We start from the raw sequence: 25330 nt of genomic DNA on the forward strand, positions 1-25330 counted from the left end.
CAGCACGAGGGCCACACCAGGGACTCATCATGGCGAGCAAAGGTAAGAACTAAGGGAGGAGTGAGAGTGCGCATGAGGGCCACACCAGGGACTCGTCATGGTGAGCAAAGGTAAGAACTGAGGGAGCAGCGAATGCAGCACGAGGGCCACACCAGGGACTCATCATGGTGAGCAAAGGTAAGAAGTGAGGAGTGAGTGCGCACAAGGGCCACACCAGGGACTCATCATGGCGAGCAAAGGTAAGAAGTGAAGGAGGGGTGAGAGTGCGGCACGAGGGGCGCGGCAGGGAATGATCATGGTGAGCAAAAGTAAGAACTGAGGGAGGAGTGCAGCACGAGGGCCACACCAGGGACTCATCATGGTGAGCAAAGGTAAGAACTAAGGGAGGAGTGAGAGTGCGCATGAGGGCCACACCAGGGACTCGTCATGGTGAGCAAAGGTAAGAACTGAGGGAGGAGTGAGTCCGGCACGAGGGCCACACCACAGACGATGCAGGGCCACACCAGGGAATGATCATGGTGACCATAGGTAAGAAATGAGGGAGGAATGGTGCGAAGGCTAGATTGAGTCTGTGAAGAGAAGGTGAGGCATAAGTGGAGGGAAGGCAAAAGGGAAACCAAGGTGGTGAAAGGGTTGAGGAATGGGTTTGGGAGAGGAGTAACCAGTATTTTAGGAAAATCGAGGTGGAATGCAGTAGAGGAATGGACGCAAAAAGCAAAATGGGGATGAAGGAGAGGTAAGGAAAGAGAAAGGAAAAGAGAAGGTGCTGGCGTTAGGTGGGGCTAAACGAACAATAGGAAACACTGAAGGAAAAGCAAGGTGTGAGGCACACAGGGACAAAAGAAAGGTTAAAAATGAAGGATGGTGAGAAGTGGGGCAAGACAGGAGAATGGTGCATGGTGAGGCAGGAGAAAAGGGAAAGAATGGCTCAAAAAAAGGGCAAGGGGGAAGCAAAAAAGGAAGCAAGCATTGGCAAAGCCAGTAGGCCGCCACTTTTTTACCTATTTGCTTTGCCAATAAGTCATTAAGGAGGTGTAATGATGCAACTGCTCCGGGCAGTTCCCTCAATCCAAAGGCGCATGCATGTGTGATGACGTAGGTGCTTGCATGCGTCAGCACACATGTAGGGAAATTACATGGGAGCATTTTATTGATGTACGGATCCAAGATGGCAGATTCCATTTGGATTGGTGTATAAAAAAAATATAAACTTAGTTGCAGGGGAGTATGGGGAATGATATATATTTGTATGGAAGCAAATAACTGTATAATATTCGTTTAGCTAAAAAAGTCATACGACAGCTACACTATCAAGCCAGACCTAAAAATCCATATGTGTTAATTAATGCTCTCCTTCCATCGGGTGCGGCTGCCAGAGAAAACACCATAAATTATCTAGTTATCTAAGACACTTTGATAGCATTACAATACAATGTGTGTGTGTGTCTGAAAGTTCAACCCCAGGCAGCTGGATCAATAAACAAAACGAAGGGAGAGGGGCAAGCAACTTTTTTGTGAAAGGACAGCTTTTGCCAATCAAAAATGTACTTCTGGCTCCCAACATGTGGGCGGAGCCAAAGCCCCTCTATTGGTGATTCTCACATAATTGTCTGATGAAAAGCTACGCTGTCACGTCAGACCATAAAAAGGAAGCTTGGGGCTCGGGGTGGGGAATGTTAACAGAGCACCAAGGAGCAGCCCAGGGGATGTTTGGTAGGGAAGCAGTAGATGTGGTATTGAGCTTGAAAACACAAACTCTCATGGAGTGCAGAAAGAAAAAGAAAAATGGAGTGCCCCAAACGCGGGCAGCGGAAAGGGCAAGATTATGTGGTTCTTTTATCACAAGGTATACATATTCCCAGTACATCCTTCTATCACAGTGTACAGATATTCTGGGTATAATATGTCAGCCAATCAAAAGATGAAAAACAAGCTATGCTCCAGAGGAAGGACAAACAGAAGAAGATGAAGGCAAGCCATTCAATAAAACACACGCAAATGAGAATGACAACAAAGCTAACCTCTGGGTGGGCTCCAAGCCCATCCTACGGTTGACACAAGCCTCTTTTAAGGCTGTCAACAGGTCTAGGCGCGTCTCGTAATCTTCGGACTTTGGGTTGGTCTTAATTTTTTTTTTTTACAGCATTCTAAAATGTATACATCATTACGTACCCCTAACGAGGCCATGAAGCAATCATGGCTCTCATAATTTCCATACATAATATGACCACGCCAGAGCCGACAACAAAAGGGCGTCACGTCTTTCACTAATATTTTTCAGATAAATATTGTTCTCTGTTTTAACAGTTCTAACAACCTCTGCAATTGTATCCCTGTATTGTACATCATTTTCTAATCTCTGGTAACTCTCCAAATGAATGTAAATCATTAGTAGATTGCAACAACAATTCCCGATTGATGGGGTTTATGCATTTCTCATAATTGTTATTGTCTTCCATTTAGGCATTTTGCACATTTTACCCATGAGAGACTGGTTTCGAACAGAAAGGACTCGTGGGAAGTCTGGAATTGGACAAGTGCTGTAGGAGGATGTGATACATGAGCAAAGGTCCCTGCATTACTTTTGAAACGCAAAGGGAAATACATTAAGAAGGAATCTTTATGACTTTTGTACATGATGGCACAGATCGCCTTCAGTTCCATGTGGACAAAAGTCCAAGAATTGTTTTTGTAATATGTCTACTTTTTTAAAAAAATTATGCAAATTTAGAGTTGAAAAAAGTTTCCTGACTGCTCCAAGGTTTGTTTTTAAACAATCATTTGTCATAGTAAGTTGTTGGCAAGAAGAATTATTGAAGCCCCAAATCCTATTCTCATTGAGGTCATGGATGTCTACATGCTGGTTATTGTTCTAGGTGTAAGTTGTGTTGGACTGACACTTATGGCTGCCCAGCAGAAAGGCCCTCTACCCATATGGATGTGCTAGGGACCTTCCATGAGCAGGAGCATCACTCGGTCAAAGTTCTCGAGTCCTCTGAACAGTCGTGCAGCAGAACAGAGTATGATCTTTAGGGGTGTTATTGAATCTAGGACACTGGGCAAGTAGGGCTGCGAGTCCAGGCACAGACAAGAGGACCAATGCGTGGAGGGCTGCTCTGAAGGTTCTTTTTGGTAGCAATGTCCTGACCTTGAAGAGCAAGCACAGATGGCACCACAGAATCTATATCTTAAATGCCATGTGTGTTCTGAAGTTGATGTTTGGTTTCTAGTTAAGTTTTACCTATGGAGAAATGGCCAGGGTGGTTTCACCCCTCGAAGATCATCCCGATTTAAAATATTCTCCTGTGTGGACAATAAGTAGCTCTATCCGACTATCTTACTTTAGAGCACTGCCAAGTTAGTGTCCAAATCTAATTCATAAGAAGACAGAGAGCTACGTTCTGTGCAAAGGGTCAAAACATCCTTTAATTTTTCATTGTTGTCATGGATACCGAGAGGAATCTGGACCAGAAAGCTTTGACAGACCTTCACCTACTTCTTCACATAACACTGCATTTCATCCCTAAAGTTCCTTGCTCATAGGCAGTCCACCTTGTTGAAAACGTGGTTTCACTATCCACTCTGTTCTTAGTTCTGCTGCTGTATTAGATAACACGTTAAAGTCATGTAAATTATCAAAAGTTTGTCAGCCAGACCAAAATAGCGACGGCCAATGTGGCACAGTGTGAGGAGTTGCACAGTCTTCTGTTTATAGCCCGAAAAGCTCGGAAGTGTATACACTTTGTCCACCTGTCTCTATTTTTAGACTTTTTTTGTAATATTTTTAAAGTTTGACACACAACCACATGGGTGGCAACAAAGAGCCAACATCTGTAAATATATTACCTTCAAGTGTTTAACTCATGAAGTGTTCACGATCTTCCAATAAAAATATTTCACCATTTAACTTTAGTCTTCTAAGAGGCAGGTTAACTTGCAGACAGAATAGCATCTAGGGACATGTACAAAAGGTTTAAGCCTTCACAAACTAAGAACCAGGCTGTTAGTGTCTGCTAAATAGAATTTTGACATATACAAACACTATTTTGCAAGTCAGTGACCTATTACTGACTCACAAAATAGGGTTTGCAAGCCGGTTTTAGGAAAGGGCGTGCCTTCCTAATAGCGAGTCGCTGGGGGATGTATGAATGTTTAGGGACTGAAATGCAGTTGCAAAACATTCACAGTTTACCGCCTACTTTAAGTACATGGTAAGCCAGTCGCAAATAGGAGGGGGGTCCCCAAGGTGGCCTCTTCCCTTTTGTGTATGGTTGCAAAAATGTTTTTAAGAGCAGGCAGTGGTCCCGACACTGCCAGCAAAGCGCTCAATGCAAACGATGTATGCCGTGAGCAGCATTCACACTGCGCCTACTACCAATAATAAGCCGTATGATGCTAACATTGCAGGCCCTAAACACTATGTGCACTAACACTGCCACCAATAACAGTTGTGCCATGGGTGAACACTGGAAGTTGTGTGCCGTATACTCAGTGCGACCACTGCCAAGAAAGAGTAGTGTGTCTAATTCAAACACTGAGCTGTGGCCTACCACAAGTGTATCGAAATGGATCAGTACCATTGCGCAAAAGTGTTTTTTTTAGTTAGCACCACACTACTAAAATAAAATAAAAACTATTGTCAAAGTGGGGAGTAGGGAAAAGCAGCACACAAAGGGGAACAACAAAGGAGACCAGGGGAGAAGCACATAAGAGAGTAAGAGCAATGGGGGATGTGCGGGGGCAACACACAGATGAGAGCGAACAAAATGGACCTGGGGATGAGGAAAAGTGCATGAGGGAGAAAATGGAAAACACCTGCACTCTCATGGAGTGCCTAAGAAGAAAAAATTAGTTCCCTAAAAGCAAGAAGGGGCACAGAAGTCTGCCAATCAGAGATGGTAAAGAGGACATGCTCCAGGGGAAGGACAACTACAAGACAGACAAGCTGGAACATTGAAACCATTAAATAAGAAGGAGGCAAATAAGAGTAACAGTAAAGCGAACGAATGGTAAGCAAGGGGTGGGCTGCAAGCCCTTTGCAAGCCCTTGTATGTTCTTGGTAAGCCTACAATATTGTAGTGTAGTTCCTATATCCCTGATAGGCTCTGCGCATTGAAATAATATACACTATAGTTTTGACATTGGACTGAGGTCAGTATGTCTCTATTGAGTACATTAAACTTAATTACTTGTGTATGTGCCAGCTAACTCAGAGGTCACTAGAAACGTCTCAAATATACAAGAAGGGATTAGTTTCCGACAACTGCATAAACATGACAACTTTGTTTCCCTTAGAGTCGGAACAATCTCAGAACCGTGGTTACAATAGATAACAGCTTCACTCAGTCAATCGTGCATGCTTCGTTTCTACAGAGTTACACAGAAATGGATAGACAGGCGTTTCAATAAAAAGAGTTTATTGAACAGTCTTATTTCTCGTGCAAGAGATATGAACTGCTATAATCGTAAGACAGAATGTGAAGTATAATACGTACAGCGTTAGCAGTAAGATAAAATAATACTGCAATAGCATGGTTTATAGCTATGACAGATATTCATAAAAATACATACATAAATAACACAGGCTAAAATGTTAATACTCATCTGATGCTTCTAGTTAGTTCTACCCCAGTGTACCTAACCTAAGTGTAGTACGAGGTAAGAAGTAGGTGCTGTTTGTCTATAGTCTAGTTTAGCTACAGTTGCCAAGATTTGCCAAAAGTCCCTCTAGGTTCTAGTCTGCTCCATACCTTAGAATGAGTGAGGTTGAAATCTCTTTCTGAGTCTCGATCTCCAACACCCCGCAAGGGGAGTCAGAAACACTGGAGCTGGATTCTCTGTGAGGAGGATGACAGCGTTTGGTCAGTGCGTCAGGCGGGGACTTAAATTTCTTCAGAACTTGCCGTGGCGAGCCGCGTTGTGCAAGTAGGCAGCCGGACCGGACCGGAACCGTGGTTTGCCAGGGCAAGTGCAGGTATATTTATACCTTGAAGGTGTTTAGGAATGCCTGTATTGACGTAAAAGTCGAGCCTCGGAACATCATGAATGAACCCCCAAGGAATAGATGTTCATGCATACTAAATGAGTTCTTGGAGAAACCAATATCCAAGCAAGGGAAATTTCTAAAGGCTTAAGAGTCTGGTTTTCCAAGAACTTGTTGTGAGGTGGATTGACTGATGTAGGAGACCATGCCTGTATTTGGTTAGCATGGACAATGCCTAAATAAGGGCTGGATTTTCTATGCCTAAATAAGGGCAATATGAATTGTACCTATATAAGGGCATAAATCGAGAAACCTATATACGGAATCTAAATCTACACACAACAATATGTCTTTCTCAACAACCAGAAAGCTTGCACTGTCTGGTAGGCTTGACCTAAAACAGCAACAACTGAGGAGAAGCGGAGGTAAAATGTTTTTTTAGGCAAGAGAAAAAAGGGAAGGAGATGAGTAAGGAAGGAATGGACAGAAGTTAAGGAGTAACATGGGTGGAGAAAGGGCGAGGCAAGAGGCCAGTGTTGTGGGAAGGTTAAGAGTAGGATGATGGAGGGTTGGCAGGGAGTGAGGAGGAGTGCAAATAGGAGAGCACAGAGGCAGGACTGAGCCAGAAGGGGAGGGCAGGGAGTGTTATGCAGAATTGGAAGGCAAGAGAAGAGTAAAGAAAGGGGTGAAGAGTGAGGCAAGAGTGGGAGGCAAAGAAAGAGTGAGGCAGAAGTGGAGGAGTGGTGAGGCAGCAGTGTAGGGCAAAGAGGAGTGAGGCAGCAGTGGTGGACGGAGAGACCGCAGTGGAGGACAGGGAGAAGCAAGCCCTGAGTGGAGGGCAGGGAGCAGTGAGGCAGGAGTGGAGGGCGAGAGAGTTGTGAAGCCGGCATTGAGGGCATGGAACCACAGATGGAGACCTGAGTGCAGGAATAAATCCAAGAGCTTTTCTAGGATTGTGAAAGTAAAACAAGCCCCAGCAATGCACCAAGTGCTGGTCCCTCCTCTGGAATGTCCCGCTGCCCAGGCCGTGTCAAAGGCATGTCAACAAGAAGCTTACTGTGCCTGGCCCGGGAAATCCTTTCTCAGAACTACTGAACGCAGCCCTTCCCAGAGGGCATTGTGACTGCTCTCATGATGCCCTTCTGAGCCCTCTCACAAGACATGCACTGCCTGACGTCACAGCGTTACAGAGCCGGAGGAGCCAAGCACTGCATGGTAATGGGGGCACAGTTATGTGCCCCGGGCAAAGCTCCTTTAAGTGACCTGGAATAACTCATACATGTGTTCTTCCCAATGCACAGATCCAATATCATAAACCAACAGAAGACTGCACAATATACGTATTTATGTTTGTGATATTGGCATAGTATGGATGTAGCCAAAAGGCAGCAGTGCGCAGTCCAGGGTCGAAGGTAAGCGTACCGTTAGTGACTATTTAAAAGGGAAAATGGGTTCTGAGAGTGGAGGTAGATTGTTGTATTGTTGTAAAGTAGTGTTCTTTAAATAAAATGTGCCATCAGCTCTTTCCTATATTGAAGCAGTGTTTTTGGAGACCCTTAATGAATGATGATGTCGTTCCACATCATCAATGCAGATTGACAAGACCTCTTGCCTTGTTTTTTTAGGTCTGCCTACTAGACAATGCAAGTGGTCTGTTGGTGAAAAGACCCATTGTCAACTTACAGAGGACCAAAAACTAACCTATTGCTTACCTTTACTGTCACTCTTATTGGTTTGTTTTTTTATTCGTCAACTTGTTTGGGCTTTACTTCCACTTCTTGTGTTGGTCCCAGCATGGATGCATTACTTGTGACCTCAATTTTTGAAGCACTATTTTTGTCTTTTTGGACGTGCATGCATGTGTTTTCCAGCTGTCTCCCTCATGTACTGCTCTTTTCCCCTCCACAACCCTCTGTTTTTCTCTTTCACCCATGTGCTTCCTCCCCTCCCCATCCATGTCATGCTCCCCTTTGTATTCTCCCCCTACAAAAGCTCTAATTCCTCTCTCTAGCCTGTGTGCTTCCCCCCCCCAATCCCAACGCTTCACATTCCTTCTCCCATCCGTGTTGCTTTCTTTTAGCCTTTGTGTTGCTCTTAATTCGAAAGCTTCCTGTTGGTTCTGCATAGTGTTGCTTTGCCCCTTATATAGCTTCTTTCCCCGCCTGCTCCATTTGTCATTCCCCCAGCCACACATTTCACACTACTATTTATATTTTTTTATTTACTAATCAAACTCGGATCAGTAAATAAATAAATAAAGCACCTTTGTCATTATGTAGACACAAGCGCACATGATGCAGACGTACAAAACAGGAGGTAGGCAAACTTGTCAGAGAATTTTTTTTTTTTTTCATTTTCTTTTCTTTACTCTTTAGCCATCAGGGAGACTGCACAGCCTTACTAAAAATCATTGAGAAAGGCAACAGGTCCCAAAGGATCAACCTACTGGCTTTGCCAATGCTTTTTTCTATTTTGCACTTCTTCGCTCCAGTCTGATGTTGTTCCTCAATATCAGGGTATCGAGCCCTGATGAGGCTGCGAGGCCATGCTCATGGCACAATGCGTGGCATACAAATACAGCAACCAAAACACACATAATGCACAGAAGTCACATACATTAACACAAAGTATCACCCAAGCCTATCAGATCCTGGTACGCCAAGTCAACCTTATTGTCCTCTAAAGACATTGAAATAAATACTAGATTAGCTTGATAGTATTTGACTGTCCTGTTTTTAATTACCTCGCATTGAGGGGTTTTAGTATCGATGATTTTAGGGTTATTTTGTATACTTGATTGTGGTTTTTAACAAAAGTATGTTAAATTTTTATGATGTGCATCTTTTATGGATATCTTCAAATACCCGAATAAAGATATTTGATGATGATAGATGCATTCAAAAATGTTATATGTAAAAAGTGTTCCCCAAAGAACAAGTCAAAATTATCAAGCATAGGGTTATTTTCTTTGCTTTAATCACGTAATGTTTATCGTCTTTAAGGTATATTTTTTAAAGTATACAGATCACAAAAGCGCGTCCCTCAAATCCAGAAGAAAGAAAACTTTAAAACACGGACATTAGCTTACAAGGGTCAAAATAAAAATGTATTGATGTTTTTTTTTTTTTAGAGAATGTAATGTTTTAAGAAAGTTCCCATCCTGACTCTTCTCAGAGGTAAATTGGAGGCAGTCAGTGGGTTTTGCTATGACGGAAATGTAAAGAAAATCTGGCTACATTCGAAGAATGTCAAGAAGTGATGCCGTCACTCGAGATAAACATACCCTGAATGCATATAGTGCCTCAGTCAAGTAGAGTGGCTTATTCAAAATTACACTCACCAAGGCAAAGAGCATGTCCTCATTGAGTGCCTGATCTAGGATTACACTGCAGTGGACCATGTATCCCCACAATGCAGGGAACCGGGTATCCCACACAAGATACCCCGCTCTCTGCACCACATCAGGTAACCGACACACATCAACCAACATCTCACATGCTGAGCCTCACCAGGTATCCCACACAGCATCAAAACCGAGAACACAAACGTAGCATGAGGAATCCCACACACTGCATCACAAGGCATGGTACACATCGAACAACACCAGATATACTAAGGACTTCACACACAAAAAAAATGATAGAAACTGCACCACACTGCATAGCACACGCAGTACCGCACACCAGATATTGCACAAAATGCAGACAATCTTCATAATCCACTTATGCCCTTAATTGTTTTAAATAATGATTTAGTGGTTCCAATATTTTATATTTTTCAACACTCAGTCCTAAATTTTTCAACATCAAGTTGCCCTTTGGGTAAATGTCACGGTCTCTAAGAATCCAATCGATGAATCAGGTGCTTATTACATAGCGCCAGGTATCTGAAATCCTGAACCACGCCAGGTGGCCCACACACTGCATTGCACCAGACAACATACAATTTTTTTTAATGAAAATGGTATTGTACACAATTAATTGAACACGATATACCACCACATGGAACCTGCTATTTTATAAAGTGCTACAAACCTGGTATCCTGCGCACTGCACTGATTGAGGTACTCCGTTTTTATGTTAATCGACAAAACATGGCCTCTGTGGTTCATATGGGGTGAGACATGCATGATCATGGTCTAAATCCGGTCTTCTTCTGATCTGGATGACCTAGGCCTAAAGCCTGTCTTCTGACCTGGATGACCATGGTCAAAGCCTGTCTTCTGGCCTTGATGACCATGGTCAAAAGCTTGTCATCGGACCTGGATGACCATGGCCTATGGTCAAACTCGTCTTCTGACCTGGATGACCATGGTCTAAATCCGGTCTTCTGACCTGGATGACCATGGCCTAAATCCGGTCTTCTGACCTGGATGACCATGGCCTAAAGCCGGTCTTCTGACCTGGATGACCATGGTCTAAAGCCTGACTTCTGACCTGGATGACCATGGTCTAAAGCCCGACTTCTGACCTGGATGACCATGGCCTAAAGCCTGTCTTCTGACCTGGATGACGATGGTCACAGCTTGTCATCTGACTTGGATGACCACGGCCTATGGTCAAAGCTTGTCTTCTGACCTGGATGACCATGGTCAAAGCTGGTCATCTGACCTGGATGACCATGGCCTATGGCAAAGCTCGTCTTCTGACCTGGATGACCATGGTCAAAGCTTGTCTTCTGACCTGGATGACCATGGCCTAAAGCCGGTCTTCTGACCTGGATGACCATGGCCTAAAGCCCGTCTTCTGACCTGGATGACCATGGCCTAAAGTCTGTCTTCTGACCTGGATGACCATGGTCAAAGCTCGTCTTCTGACCTGGATGACCATTGTCATAGCTTGTCTTCTGACCTGGATGACCATGGCCTAAAGCTGGTCTTCTGACCTGGATGACCATGGCCTAGAGCCTGACTTCTGACCTGTATGACCATGGTCTAGAGCCTGACTTCTGACCTGTATGACCGTGGTCTAGAGCCTGACTTCTGACCTGTATGACCATGGCCTAAAGCCGGTCTTCTGACCTGGATGACCATGGTCTAAAGCCTGACTTCTGACCTGGATGACCATGGTCTAAAGCCCGACTTCTGACCTGGATGACCATGGCCTAAAGCCTGTCTTCTGACCTGGATGACCATGGTCACAGCTTGTCATCTGACCTGGATGACCACGGCCTATGGTCAAAGCTTGTCTTCTGACCTGGATGACCATGGTCAAAGCTGGTCATCTGACCTGGATGACCATGGCCTATGGCAAAGCTCGTCTTCTGACCTGGATGACCATGGCCTAAAGCCTGTCTTCTGACCTGGATGACCATGGCCTAAAGCCCGTCTTCTGACCTGGATGACCATGGCCTAAAGTCTGTCTTCTGACCTGGATGACCATGGTCAAAGCTCGTCTTCTGACCTGGATGACCATTGTCATAGCTTGTCTTCTGACCTGGATGACCATGGCCTAAAGCTTGTCTTCTGACCTGGATGACCATGGCCTAGAGCCTGACTTCTGACCTGTATGACCATGGTCTAGAGCCTGACTTCTGACCTGTATGACCATGGTCTAGAGCCTGACTTCTGACCTGTATGAACGTGGTCTAGAGCCTGACTTCTGACCTGTATGACCATGGTCTAAAGCCGGACTTCTGACCTGTATGATCATGGTCTAAAGCCTAACTTCGGACATGGATGACCATGGTCTAAAGCCAGTCTTCTGACATGGATGACCATGGTCTAAAGCCAGTCTTCTGACCTGGATGACCATGGTCCAAGGCCGGTCTTCTGACCTGGATGACCATGGTCTAAAGCCTGTCTTGACTTGGGCATCCCAAACACAGTATGGAACTGGACATCCTACACTGCTGAGCGTCTAGCAATCCACACATTACATCAACCATAGTATTCTACATGCCTCATCAAACTGGTTATTGACCAATAAGCAGGAAGGTGTGTGCATAACTTGATCAATTTGTTGTAGCGTAATTATGCAGAATTACAGCAAAAGTACACAAGATTACAGGAGGAGTGAAACCCAGCATTTAGCTCAATTTCTTCATTTTCTTAGTGCAAAATGCACCTTTATGATTAAATGGATCAGAGCATGCATTCTGCACTAAGGAGAGAACACTACATGCAACCGAACACAAACAGCTGTAGCCAGCAGCCACGTGTGCTCACTAAGTTTATTGCTCCTGTGCTCGTACTACTACAAATTACTCACGATTACACATATGGGCATAATCCAGTGATTTTTGGTAATTTTGCGTAATAAGAGTTGCACGAAATTACTCAGATTACTCTGGTGTAATTAGAATTTTTTCCAGGCCTTTATTCTGCAATATTCTAAGCAGACATGCCATACAGTAGATTACAGCATTCACCCTACTAAGTGCAGCAAACAATGTAAACACACTGCATAAAACCAGGCATCCAACACACTGCACAGAGAGGAACCACACCTGCTGCATTGATCCAGATATTGAACATACTGCATATAGCCAGGTATACCGCATCGCATAACAGCACATATCTAGACATTCCAAACGTTACATCAAACCTGGAAACATTGCATCAAAACATATATGCCACACGTGTAATCAAATCAGGTATTTCACACAGCAGGAAACCAGGTATCGCACACTGCATTAAACCAGGTGTTCCCGACAATGCACCAAACCTGCAAATTGCATAGGACAGATGACCCTAAACTGCATCAAACAGAGTTTTTCACGTGCCAAAAAAACAGGTTTTGAACATTCATCAACATTGGGGTCAGACACCCACAGCATTTACACAATACCAAAACCTGTCACCCTAACAAATGTGTAGAACCCGGAACGCCAACCACTGCACAGAACCGTATATGCAATGCAATGCATAAAACCGTGCATTTCACAATACATGTTACTAGGTGTCTCACATGAAGACTTTGCTTGCCCTTGTCCAGACGTACACCCTTCGCTGGGTTTGACAAAGGACATGAGGGTTGGACGTCTGGTCGCAGGCTTCTAGTCTCTTGGGCCTCCCACTTGTTGGGGAGAAGCCTGGTCCTGGTTGTCTCACTTATGCATTTCTTATAGACACTGTGTTTCCTCGAGCATATAACCTGGCTAGCTGGATTTCAGGTCCTTTATCCTGCTCCTGGCTGAAACAAAACCAAGACATTTTACCACCGAATACAAAATGGAGAATTATTAAATGGAAATAGTAAACAGGTTTACGTTCAATTCTGAAGAACCGTATTCTGAAGTTCTTTCAGAAAATGGGGCTAACAAGTATTTGACTTTTCCCATGATTTTTGCGAAAAAATAAAAAATACTTCATGTTGTGCGCCCTTTGCCGCCGTTTGTGTAGCAGGGCATTTTGAACATTCGACAGTGGTAAAAAGGTTTACACTTGTGCCTGCCCATTTCCTACTATAGCCGCAGTCTGACAAAAGTATTCGTAATGTATTATTTAAATGCACAAAAGTGTCCAATGCAGGCAGTACTTTTTTTTTTTATTACACAAGAAAGAAAAGGTTTCTATGAGGGAAATCTTATTGGGCATGTAAGAAACTGCCCGAGACCTGCTCAGGTTGTAAAGATATGTTTATGCAACACATTACTTCTCTCTGTAAGGAGGAGGGCTGAATGATCTCTGGCAGAGCAAGTATGTCAATATGTGAGACAGGTTCGATTGGGCCATCTGACCCAAACACCAAGGTTGGAAGTAGTCCTGTTTACTGGCTGATATAAAACAAAACTCTGTGCAAGCAGAAAGCCTGCCCGAACAGGACATGACTGAGCTCATGACATGCCTTGTGGCTTTGGATGGATATTCAGAGGGGTTAAATTATTAGTAAACACAGAAATCAGCATTCACAAGATACACGCAGAACAAACACCACAATCAGCACACTAAGGCCCAAGAGAAAAGCTGTCTCTGTGCAGAAAAACAATTTTAAAAGAAACATTCTTCCGCCTTTAACATGTATACACTTTTTTTTTCCACTGAGACTTCAAGCATTCCGTGAACTGCTGTCAACATTTGAAACAGGAAGTGGCATCAGTTAGCATATCTTATTTGAAATATCACTATACTAACTCACCACTAATCTTTTAAGGGTCTCAGAGTAGCGTGCTACTCGCCAAAACAGAGCGTCAACACCTCCTCAGGGGTAGCAAGCGCTGTATCAATGCAAACCTTTTCCCTCTTCTATCCCTCAACTATCCTTCTCAATCCAAATAACTGAATAGCATATCCACCGCTCAAATTACTTTCATATTTCACTTTACAAATTCACCACTTTTCTTTATAGGTTCCGGAGTAGCGTGCGACTCTCCGAAAAAGCGCTTCAACACCTCATCAGGGGTCATAAGTGCAATTACAATACAATAAAGTATCAAAAGATGTAAAGTAAAAAAAAAAAAAAATGTTTACGTGCCATCACGAGGTTATGAAGCCTAATGCTTTGTGTCCATGCTGCTGTAATCGATTTAATCTCCCTAGGGACAGATTATTCCTAACAATGAACATTGCAAAAGTTTTCACTCACTTACCGTCCTCCTCTGATGCCACTTCCTGTTTCGGAGGTTGAGGGAAGTTCATGAAATGGAGGACAGCTTAAACGAGGAAGCTGTTTCCAGAAAACAAAGCGCAATAAATGTTGATGGGGAAAGTTGAAACATTTGCACAATAGATTAACCTTATTTTAAAAGAAGGGAATGTGCCCCCACGTAACTCATTGGAGGATGTACTGACACACAACGCAAATTATAATTTGGAGGGATAAGGCCATGACAAAGCGTTGAGATATTCATTATGGATACATTTACATAGAATAAGAATCCATTGACAGGGTCAGTGGGTGTCCTAAAACCTATGCCTGGATCTGGACTCTTGTTGCCTAGGGTAGAAGTCATCAGCTTCTGCTAGAGTACCTAGCACACCCCTCAGGAGACAGCGGACCGCTTTTGTACGGGGCTTCGTTTGAGGCAACAACTGCTGACGTGGATCATCTATTCAGTAAAGAGCCCTCTTGTAGCCTGTGGGCCACTTTGAGGCACTTGCACTAGCCATAATAAAGGAGATGTTCCCCTTTCGCGCTCACTGACATTCCTGACCCTTAGATTTCAGGACAAATCACAGCGCAATCCCCAGAGCATCAGTGATGGCAGCACCGATCTCGCGATTAGATGTGTCCTTCATTTTTAGACACCTGTGGGCTCCGACTACTACAAGCGGTAAACTGATGTGGTAATTCCGCGCAGTCTGGGGAATAAGGATACCCAGGGGGTTCTTTTTCTCCGTGTGCTGTATTACCACATCGTTCTGAGATTCTCATCTCAAAAAAATGGGCTAACCGAATAATACCAATTTTGAGTGTTACAAGGTGCAAATCTGAGACTGTGCTGTATTTTCCATGTGTACAAATATTCCACCCGGTTTTACCCAGCAAAATGTGTGCAAGACAAAGGTTCAGTATTACCGCAGCAAATAAATTGAGAATTCGAGCACAAACCTGTGTTTGCTCCTGAATCTGAATGTCCGTAACTCCAAGAACAAGGTCATTTGATTTCTCACTTTTTCAAAGCAAAAATAAATCCTGCAAGACAGGAGGACTCTAAAGGTGGGGAGTAAGGGGTTAAACACCTTCAGCAATGACCACCCCAGGTTGGTAGCCCAACTCTTTTGGTGTAATGGTGAGCAGCTTTTCTTACACCTTTCCTTTTCAGGTCCGAGACTGGCAGGTGTGGTGGAACATGTTATTAAAGGAGCCATCCAATGAAAAGAAAAAGGCTTGTCCTCTTATGCAAACTTGCATCATCAACAATCGCCGACAATGAGGGCTCCAGAATGTCCCTCAGCTTGGAGATGTCTGGTTGGGTTGGAAAACCTATTGTAAAATCATTCACTCGATGTGCCCTTGAATGGCGTGGCTTGGAGTGCTTAACAGACAAGGATCTCAGGAGGTGAATGTCTAATTGGGTGCTCATATCACAATAACATTTCCACTGTAGTTGCAGCACAGTTATAGGGTGACCATTGCACAATAAGTTGAGATAAATTACCACAAGAATGGAATGAAGAAGTGTTCATTTATTCTGGGGCCACAGCAGTGTCCACACAAAGGGTAATCAAGAGCATGTGAGAGTGCTCCAGCCCAATAAAGACAATGCATACCTACTCAGCATCTACACAATTGTGGCCTGTGTGGCCTCAGGTGTTCAATCCTCACTGTTGACACACATAGTGATCCACAGATCTTGAGTTTAAGTCCTAACAAGTCTCGGCCTTCCATTCTTCTGAGGACCAACCCAATTATTTTACTTACAACAAATACTCCATCTAGGGCATCAAGCCTAACAACTCAATTTGACCAAACAGGGACAGGAAAGGACCTCTGAAGAGCCTCTCTTGGCAACCCTTACGAATGATAATTCTGCGCCCATGGGCCGGATCACGGACACTTGATGCAATCCCATGTCCTCAAAACATGGGAGCTACAGGTGACACACCCAGCAGTGGTCCTGAATAGCTGTGTTAGTGGCCCATAGCGCCTAGCACTAAGAGCCCTCCTGAGCTCACACTGGGGTTTAATAAAAATGTCAATATGACTGAAAGGTCGTTTATGGTGGTAGACCAGGGTCAATGTGGCCATGAACCTATCCCATCAGCCAAATTACAACAGGGCTGGGCTATACCGCCGCCACCTAATCTAAGGCAGTGTACAATTTAAACAATGCATTGCCACCCAAAAATCTTTGGTAGATCACCCCAGGGCAGCTGATGGTAAACAAAGACCTACAACAAAATATTCAAGTCAAGTGCATAATCTTCAGTTTGTTGGGGGGAAAAAAACTGTTCCAACATATAGATGTGTCCAAAACATAACAACAATATCGAAAAGCACAACAAGTGAGATTGGAAGCAATGGTCTTTCATTAGCATGACATTCCTGCAAGTAATATTCTCCCGTTGGTGCGATTTACAGGCAGGCCATTTGGTTATTTTGAATTGGACATTTGAGTTGAGTTATCTAGGTTGGTCATTCATTTGGGGAAACCGGGTAGAAGTGATAACAGACTTCCACATGGCGAACATTTGACAACCTTTTGGTAAATACATTTAAAACCACTGCAAAGAAACAGCAGAAATATCCTCAGTCAATGCTAAGAAAAATCAGTATGTGCAAATCAATTACTATTTATATGTATACATATATTGGAATCGATCTGTAGCCTGTAGGTTACTGGAAAACATTCCTAACAATGGTGGCAATATTTACAAATGGTATGTTGTGAAAGTGCAGACGGCACGGTAAGCAATGATGTATGGTGAACCACTATGTATAATTAAACAAATTGACAGTAATGTTGTTAAAGAAGCCTGCAGTATAGAAGAATTTGCACATCTGCAGGTTTTTAGAAAAATGTGGACGTTTCGACCCTAAGTGTCAGTATTAGGAGATGGTCATCATCAGGGCATAAAAAGGAGTCAAGCCCGCTTGAAGAGAGCATCCATTAAGAGGAGGAAAAGCACATTTCAACTAATGAATATAAACCGAATGAGTTGGTGGCAAAACAAGTAACATGTAGCTCCTTAACAATTTAATTCAAGAAAAAAACATTAAAGTAAAGTGCTCCTATGGAGGGAACAAAAGGGTGCATACAATTGCGAAACAATAAATCAAAACACGCGTCTTCTGTCATACGACCTGTTTTGCTTTTTCAAGTAGCAATAGCAGCCTGTGAATTTTATCAAGAATGTTTCAATTACCTTCAAGTCTGACATAGGAGTGAAATAATTTCCATCGATATATACAAAATTAATCCTAGACCTCTACATGGCATATTGCTAGTTTGTGCACTTCTTTCAGTCAGTTTTGTGCATAGGAAGTAATACTGTAAGTAGATGACTTATATAAACAAACATCAAAAGTCACTAGCTTGGAGATGAAACAACTATATCTGAGCTGGCTAGCACAATGAGCCACTCAACAGCACATCTGAGTTCTTATGTCCACCTCTATAAGATATGCGGTTCTAATCAAAGCATAATTTTTAAATAAGACATTAGTGGATAAGACGCACTGTCGAGCAGCTACAAATGTCCTGGGGTACAAGTCACCGACATGTTAAGAGCAGCTATAAACCTGCAGTGACAGACCAAGATCTAAAAACTCTCCCAAGAGATGGGAAGGAAGTCCATCTCAAAGTAAAATCATTAGCTTAGGCCCCATATGATTAAAACATCATTACAGGTTTAGACCCAGACCTCAAAATACAGTGAAAGTTTGAACGCACAAATCTGGGAAATTAAAAACGGAAGCTTAGACCCAGGATTCACAAAAATAGGAATAAAACAGGTGAATCAGCAATCTAAACAATAAATCACATAAACAGCGCCTTTACTGCACACGACCCTTTCAGCTAGAGACGTGCAATCACACACATCCTCAGAAGAATAAAAAATAAAAAAAAACACTAAGTCGTCCGCAAAGAAAACAAGCATTTGCAATGCAATAGGTTTGTTGGTGTAGACAAAAGACACCGTTTTATATTTAATTTAATTTAGGGCAAATAGATTGTTCTCACTGTGAAAGTGTTAAACAATATTTCTACTTGTTCACCCTCTAACACGGGAAAACTACAATCAAACTGCAAAGGTTGTCTGAGACCCACGTAAGACTCGAGGAATATTCAGTGTATGAACCACAGTCATCTATAGTTTAGAAACAGGAGGTGTTTTCAGTGTGTGAAACAGAGGCATCGGTGGTGTGAAAACAGATGTTTACAGTGTGACAAACAGAGGCACCCATAGTGTGGAACAGGAGATGCTAATGGTGTGACAAACAGAGACACCTATAGTGTGAAAACACAAGATGTTTACAGTATGTGAAACAAAGGCTTCTACGGTGTGGAACATGAGATGTTTACAGTGTGAAACAGAGGCACCCATAGTGTGGAACAAGAGGTGTTTACAGTGTGACAAACAGAGGTACCCATAGTGTGGAGCAGGAGGTGTTTACAGTGTGACAAACAGAGGCACCCATAGTGTGGAACAAGAGGTGTTTACAGTGTGACAAACAGAGGCACCCATAGTGTGGAACAGGAGGTGTTTACAGTGTGACAAACAGAGGCACCCATAGTGTGGAACAAGAGGTGTTTACAGTGTGACAAACAGAGGCACCCATAGCGTGGAACAGGAGATGCTAATGGTGTGACAAACAGAGACATCTATAGTGTGAAAACACAAGATGTTTACAGTATGTGAAACAAAGGCACCCATAGTGTGGAACATGAGATGTTTACAGTGTGAAACAGAGGCACCCATAGTGTGGAACAAGAGGTGTTTACAGTGTGACAAACAGAGGTACCCATAGTGTGGAGCAGGAGATGTTTACAGTGTGACAGAGACAGCCATAATGTGGAACAGGAGGTATTTACAGTGTGACAAATAGAGGCACCCATAGTGTGGAACAGGAGGTGCAAAAGGTGTGACAAACAGAGACATCAATAGTGTGAAAACAGAAGATGTTCACAGTATGTGAAACAAAGTCATCTATAGAGTGAAAACAGGAGGCGTTTACAGTGTGTGAAACAGGCATCTATAGTGTGTAAACTAGAGATGTTTATAGCATGTCAAACATAAGGTGTTTACAGTGTGTGAAACAGGCTTCTATACTGTGGAACAGACAGTGTTTACAATGTGTGAAACCGGCATCTGTACTGTGAAGACTGGAGAGGCTTATAGTGTGTGAAACATAAGGTGTTTACAGTGTGTGAAACAGGCCCCTATAGTTTGTAAAGAGGAGATGTTATAGTGTATGAACTAGACGCAATGCTGTTGTGAAAACAAGCGGTATGTGCAATATCAGTGACACAGAAGTGCTTACAGGGTGACAGACATTCGCATTGTACAACATATAGTATGCAATGTGGATAAGAAGTGTAACAGTAAAGAACGAGGTGTTAAGAGAAATGATAATATTTTTATAGCATAAAACAGAAAGTGTTCCAAAGGCTAACAGTGTGAGAATTGTTTACAGTGTGAAACTGCAGGTTTTAATGTGTTTGTGTGTGATAGGATGTGTTTAAAATGAGTAAGACATGGGTGACGTGGAGAAATAGATGTGGCCACAATGGAGCATGACAGGAAGTGTACAGCACGAGTGAGGAATAGAGGAGGCCAGTATGGGCATGACAGGAAGTGTTTAAGTGAGAAACAGGAAGTAGTTATGATATGAGTGAGACAAAGAAACTGTCATCGTAATTATATCAGCAATTAGTCACAGTCCCTTTAAGGCAGAATATATTTACCAGTGAGAACAGGCTTACTGCAGTCCAAGATGTAACTACAGTGTGACTGAGGAAGATGTAGGGTTACATTTTAGTAGGTTGGCAGGTATTTAAAATGGGAGTGAGGCAGAGGCCTGCTTGTGGCGTGGGTAAGACGTGTTCACAGTGTGAGAAAGGATTTAAAGAGTGAGTGAGTCACGTTTTTCAGCATGATTTGGAATGAAACGTTTACAGCAAATAGTTGTTCACGGTGTAAAGCAAAGTGTACACAGGGGGAGTAAAACACAGCAATGTTTCCAGTGAGAGAGAAAAATCACTATTCACTGGATAGATAGAGGTTATATCTACTGCATCACAGACATCAGTAGCTCTGCAGCGTTTGCAAGACAGATGGCCAGTGTGAGTGTAACAAAAATGTTTACAGCGCGAAAAAGAGAAGTAGTTTCGATGTGACAGTGAGACTTGTCTGTAGAGTATGTGCGACCGGAAAGTGTTCACAGCATGAGTCAGAAGATTTCACAGAGAGGGTAAAGCGAGGCCTTTTCAATGCAAGAGAAGAGTAATTTCATCTGTAAAAGAGAGACAGTAATTGTTTGGAATGTAAGTGAAATATGGAAGTCTTTACACGGAGACTCAAATGGAGAAGTGTTCAGTGTCAGTGAAACGGAACGGTTCACAGCGTGATGCAGGCAGGAAACCTTCACATTGAGCCCTGAAGGGAAAGGTTTACACTGTGAGCACAGACAGAGGTTTTTTTTACAGTATTGGTCTGACGAATAAATGTTTACAGTGAGTGTGAGAGGCCTTGTTTTAGTGAGAACAAACCTGTTTACAGCAGGAATTTGACAGGGTAGTACTTCCAGCTGATATGAACAGCTTGCAGTGTGAGACATGATGACTGAGACAATAGATGTTTACAGTGGGTGACAGGAACGGTTTATAGAGTGGATGAGTGAGTGAAGTGTATACATTGTGAGGGAGCCAGGAGGAGTTACAGACATGAACTGTTACAGTGTGTGATATGAAATGTTTGCAGTATGGATGAGTGAGTGAAGTGTATACACTGGGAGTGAGACAGGGATGACTGAGACAATAAGTGTTTACAGTGTGACATGACATGTTTGTAGTGTGGATGAGTGAGACAGAAGGGTTTATTTTGTGAGTGAGACCGATGTGACCAAAACAAAACGTGTTTACAGTGTGTGGCAGGAACTCTGAAGTATGGGCGAGTGAGCCAAGTGTTTATATTGTGAGTGAGACAGGGGTGACTGATACAGAGGTGTTTATATTGTGAGTTAGACAGGGGTGACAGACAATAAGTGTTGACAGTGTGTGACATGAAATGTTTGTAGCATGGGTGAGTGAGACAGAAGGGTTTATAACGGGAAGGAGAAAGGGGTGACTAAGTCAATAAATGTTTACAGTGCGAGGTGGGAAGAGTCTGTAGTGTGGGTGAATGAAGTGCCTATAGTGTGAGCGAGACAGGGGGAGCTACAGACCAGAACTGTTTGCAGTGTGTGACATGAAATGTTTGTTGTGTTGGAGTGAAACATAAGTGTTTACATTGTGAGTGAGAGACTGAGACAATATGTGCTGACAGAGTGAGGTAGGAACTCTGTAGTATGGGCGAGAAAGACAGAAGTGTTTTTATTGTGAGTGAGACTGGGTGACTGAGACAATAAGTGTTTACAGTGTGACATGAACTGTTTGTAGCATGGGTGAGTGAAACAGAAGGGTTTATCTTGTGAGTGAGTGAAGCGTAAACAGTGTGAGTGAGGGGGGCTGCTGAAACAACTGTTTACAGTGTGTGACATGTTTGTAGTGTGGGTGAGTGAGACAGAAGTGTTTACAGAGTGAGCGGGACAGGGGGAGTGACAGGGAGATGAAGTATTTACATTGGTGGAAAATACAAAGCTCACAACACTTCATGTATTCTCACCCTAGTGATGTTTACACGGGGATCAGTCCAGCGCGAGTTGAGCAGGGTAGGAGAAACGGTGTGTTAGGAGGTTTACCAACTACTTCGTCTAACCTCTGCACACTGGTCCGTTTCAGACCCTCTCTGCACACCCCAAGCTACTTCCTCTTCCTGTCACTCTCTCCTTGAGCTCTGATCTTTGCAGTCAACAGCCCACAGAAGCCAGGCTCAATTGTGGCGGTCCCATCTGGACACTGGGGCCCCGCTTAAAAGGGTACCGTGCAACCTACACGCTCGCTCACGCCCGCAAGACCCCTATAGAGGCACAGTAGACCCCCCCCCCCCCAAGCTCTCACGGTGTCAGACAGCACACCCTGTCGGCAGGATCGGGTATTGGCCCCCACCCCCTCCGATAGATGGATCCTAAAATGAAAAGGTGCTTATGCCACAGGTGAACACATTACGAACGCGGGCTCTCCCAGCGCTCCATCCACAGGTCCTCCCCTCACAGCGCCCCCTGCAGGCACTCACCGTGGCAGAGAGCAGCCCCTGGGGGGCCAGGCTCAGGTGGTGGGGTTCCCATCTCCTCAGGTACTTGGAGCTCAGGATCTTGCTCAGGAAGGTGCGGGGGTGCCGGATGACACACACCTGGATGTCGCCTTCCTGCAGCAGCTTGTACCTCATGCCGCTGCCGTGCAGCAAGGTCCGTCGGCAGGGCCCAGCCCCCACTTTGGTGCCCTCCGGGAGGGCGGCGGACATGTCGGCCAGTAGGGGCCTGCTCTCCTCAGTCTGTCTGTGCTCCGGGCCCCCGGGGGCGCTGAAATCCATGGCTGTGGAGGCTTCTCCAGCCCGTATCAAAAGCAAATCACACAACCACAGGGAGGTAGAGGGGGACAAAACCTGCCCCCAAAAAACATCAGAAATCAAATCCTTGGATATCCGTGTTTGCTCTCCGCGGGCCCAGGCTCATCTCCGTGTCACGGCGCTCCTCCTCTCCTCCCTGGCTCCCTCGGATCACCCAGGCACTCTCCTCCTCTAGCGCCTATTCGGACACCCGTCGCACCCTCCTCTCCGGCCTCACCTTCGCCAGTCCATGACTCACAGCGCTCCGGGAAGGGATCTCCCGAACTCCTCGGTCCTCTTCTCCACGTCGCTCGATGCCTCCCCGGCTCCGCTCGCCCCTGTCCTCCCCTGGCTTCTGGGCGCCTCCGCACTCCCTTTCCGCCTCTCTCCTCCCGGGGTTTCTGGCTGCTCGTCTCGTCGCTCTTCTCCCCCCGTCTCTTCGAGCTACCCTCAAACTAGGTCCCTCCGATCAGTGGGTCCGGTGCGGGCGGCGCTGTAGCTCACCGAGCCGGACCCGAGGGCTCTTCCGTGTGTGAGCGGGGAGGGCTGCCGTGTGAGTTTGTGTGTGTGTGCGTGCGCCTGTCAGTGTGCCTACCTCGGTCTCAGTGTACGTTCAGCAGGGGGCGGGACGTCTTTCACCGTGCTTGATTGTGGAGGGCGCACTAACTGCGAGGGGGGAGTGTGAGACTATCACCGTGTGTGTGTGTCGGTGCGTGCTGTGCCTATCTGCTGGAGGGCATTATCACTGTGTCTACTTCTGTCCGAGTGTGCGAGTCTCGGAGGGGCGGGGAGTTTGAAGGAACGCCTTTTACCGTGATTGTGGGAGGGGGCACTTGTCACAGCGAGTCTCTGTGTGTAAATCTGGTAGGAATGGCGGTTACACTGTGGGTACTCAACGCATTTACGTACGTGCCACTGTGTATCCCTATTGTGTGCACTTTACGGCGTGTGTCTGTCTTCCATCCTACTTGTGTGCGTCGAGAGTGTGTGGTCCAGTCACTACTTGTATGTAAATGTGTGTTTATTTGCCACCGTGTCATTGTATGTCCTTTTTTTCTCACCATGTCCACCTAGCGAGGGCATTTTGGTCCCAAAGCTCGTCCCATTTGAATCGTCCTTAGACAGGCTTTCCACAGTAGGGACACGGCCGCGCGCCCATGCCTCTTTGCATGTTTTCCTATCACTGTCAGGCTGATTTGTGTCAATCAATTTGCCTCTATGTGTTTCTGTCACTTTGCTTTACCTGTCACCGATCTTCTCATTGTGTTATTATTGTCAATGTGTGTATTTTTGCTTGGAGCTGAACCGGTATGCCACTGTGTGTGTGTCACAGTGTATATTGTTGCTTTTGTTTGTCCCTTACTGAGCCTGCTACAGCGTGTGCCTTTGGCACGGCCTGTATGCCTGATTCGATGTGGTTTTTTTTTTAACTTGGCGTGTGCGCATCAATGTCTTCTTTTGTGTCTCCCAATGCATATGTCTCTTTGGTTTTCCTCCTTCCCGGTGTACTTATCTCTGTATGTGCGCTATGCCTCTGTGGTTTTCTGTGTTTGCGCTTTTCCCTGTCGCTGTGCATGTGTCACGGTGTGTGCCTTAACATGGACGTTTAGATCCCTCGCTGTCACTTTCTGTGTGTCTCTCTCAGTCGCTGTGTGGGCTTGTCACCGTGTGGGCGCCTGTATGTCAACTCACGTCTCTACATGCCTGCCTCGGTGTGTGTGTGCATGTGTCACTGAATCAGTGCGCCCCTCTGTCGCTGCGTGTCTGCGCCTGTCAGTGTGTGCGTGTGAGGTGAGCCCTCTCTCCCCCTCCGTCCCCGCCTGCGCTGCTGGTGCTCCTTCGGAGTCACGTGGCCTCGCTGCTGACGTCAATGGCGGGGGATCGAGCCCTGCCCGCTTTCTTTGGAAGGAGGGTTTTGAGGATGGGCGGGCTCCGGGCCGGGCGCATGGGAGAGGTAGGCAGGGGAGCTGTAGGGTGCGAAGGTCTCGTGAAACCCGGACGTGGAAGGGAAAAGGTTATCTCACTCTGAGGGAGAGAGTTCCGTGTAGAGTTGGGCTTTGGACCCTGGCACCCCTGTCACCCGAGAGAATAGTCACGCGGCAAGCATGTTGAGGTGTGGGGTACAGCGGGGCCTGCGAGAGAATGTCACACTGACAGCCCGCGTGCGTGCAGCTGTACTGCGCATGACAGTCACCTAAGGATGTGCTGCACAGACCCCGAGAGTGCAGCAGGACCAGTAACCTCGGGCTAGCGTTTGGAGCACAGGGCGCTACTAGTGCAGTGCCACCAGGGTGCAGTGCTGCCAGGGACCCTGC

At 45.0% G+C, this 25330-nt stretch overlaps 1 protein-coding gene across 4 annotated transcripts in view; it reads right to left on the reverse strand.

The window, feature by feature from the left end:
* Window positions 1–24845, reverse strand: part of CMIP (c-Maf inducing protein) — a 453793-nt gene extending 428948 nt beyond the window's left edge. The window contains exon 1 of one of the 4 annotated variants that reach the window (XM_085638216.1): window positions 22704–24845. In XM_085638216.1, coding sequence (XP_085494342.1) covers window positions 22704–23000 — 297 coding nt within the window. In that variant the 5' untranslated portion in view covers window positions 23001–24845. The remainder of the gene's footprint in view (window positions 1–22703) is intronic. The other 3 variants (XM_085638214.1, XM_085638213.1, XM_085638215.1) reach the window with 3 other exon arrangements.
* Window positions 24846–25330: the final 485 nt, after the last annotated feature.

This window comes from Triturus cristatus, chromosome 12, assembly GCF_964204655.1.
Source record: "Triturus cristatus chromosome 12, aTriCri1.1, whole genome shotgun sequence".
Lineage (NCBI taxonomy): Eukaryota > Metazoa > Chordata > Amphibia > Caudata > Salamandridae > Triturus > Triturus cristatus.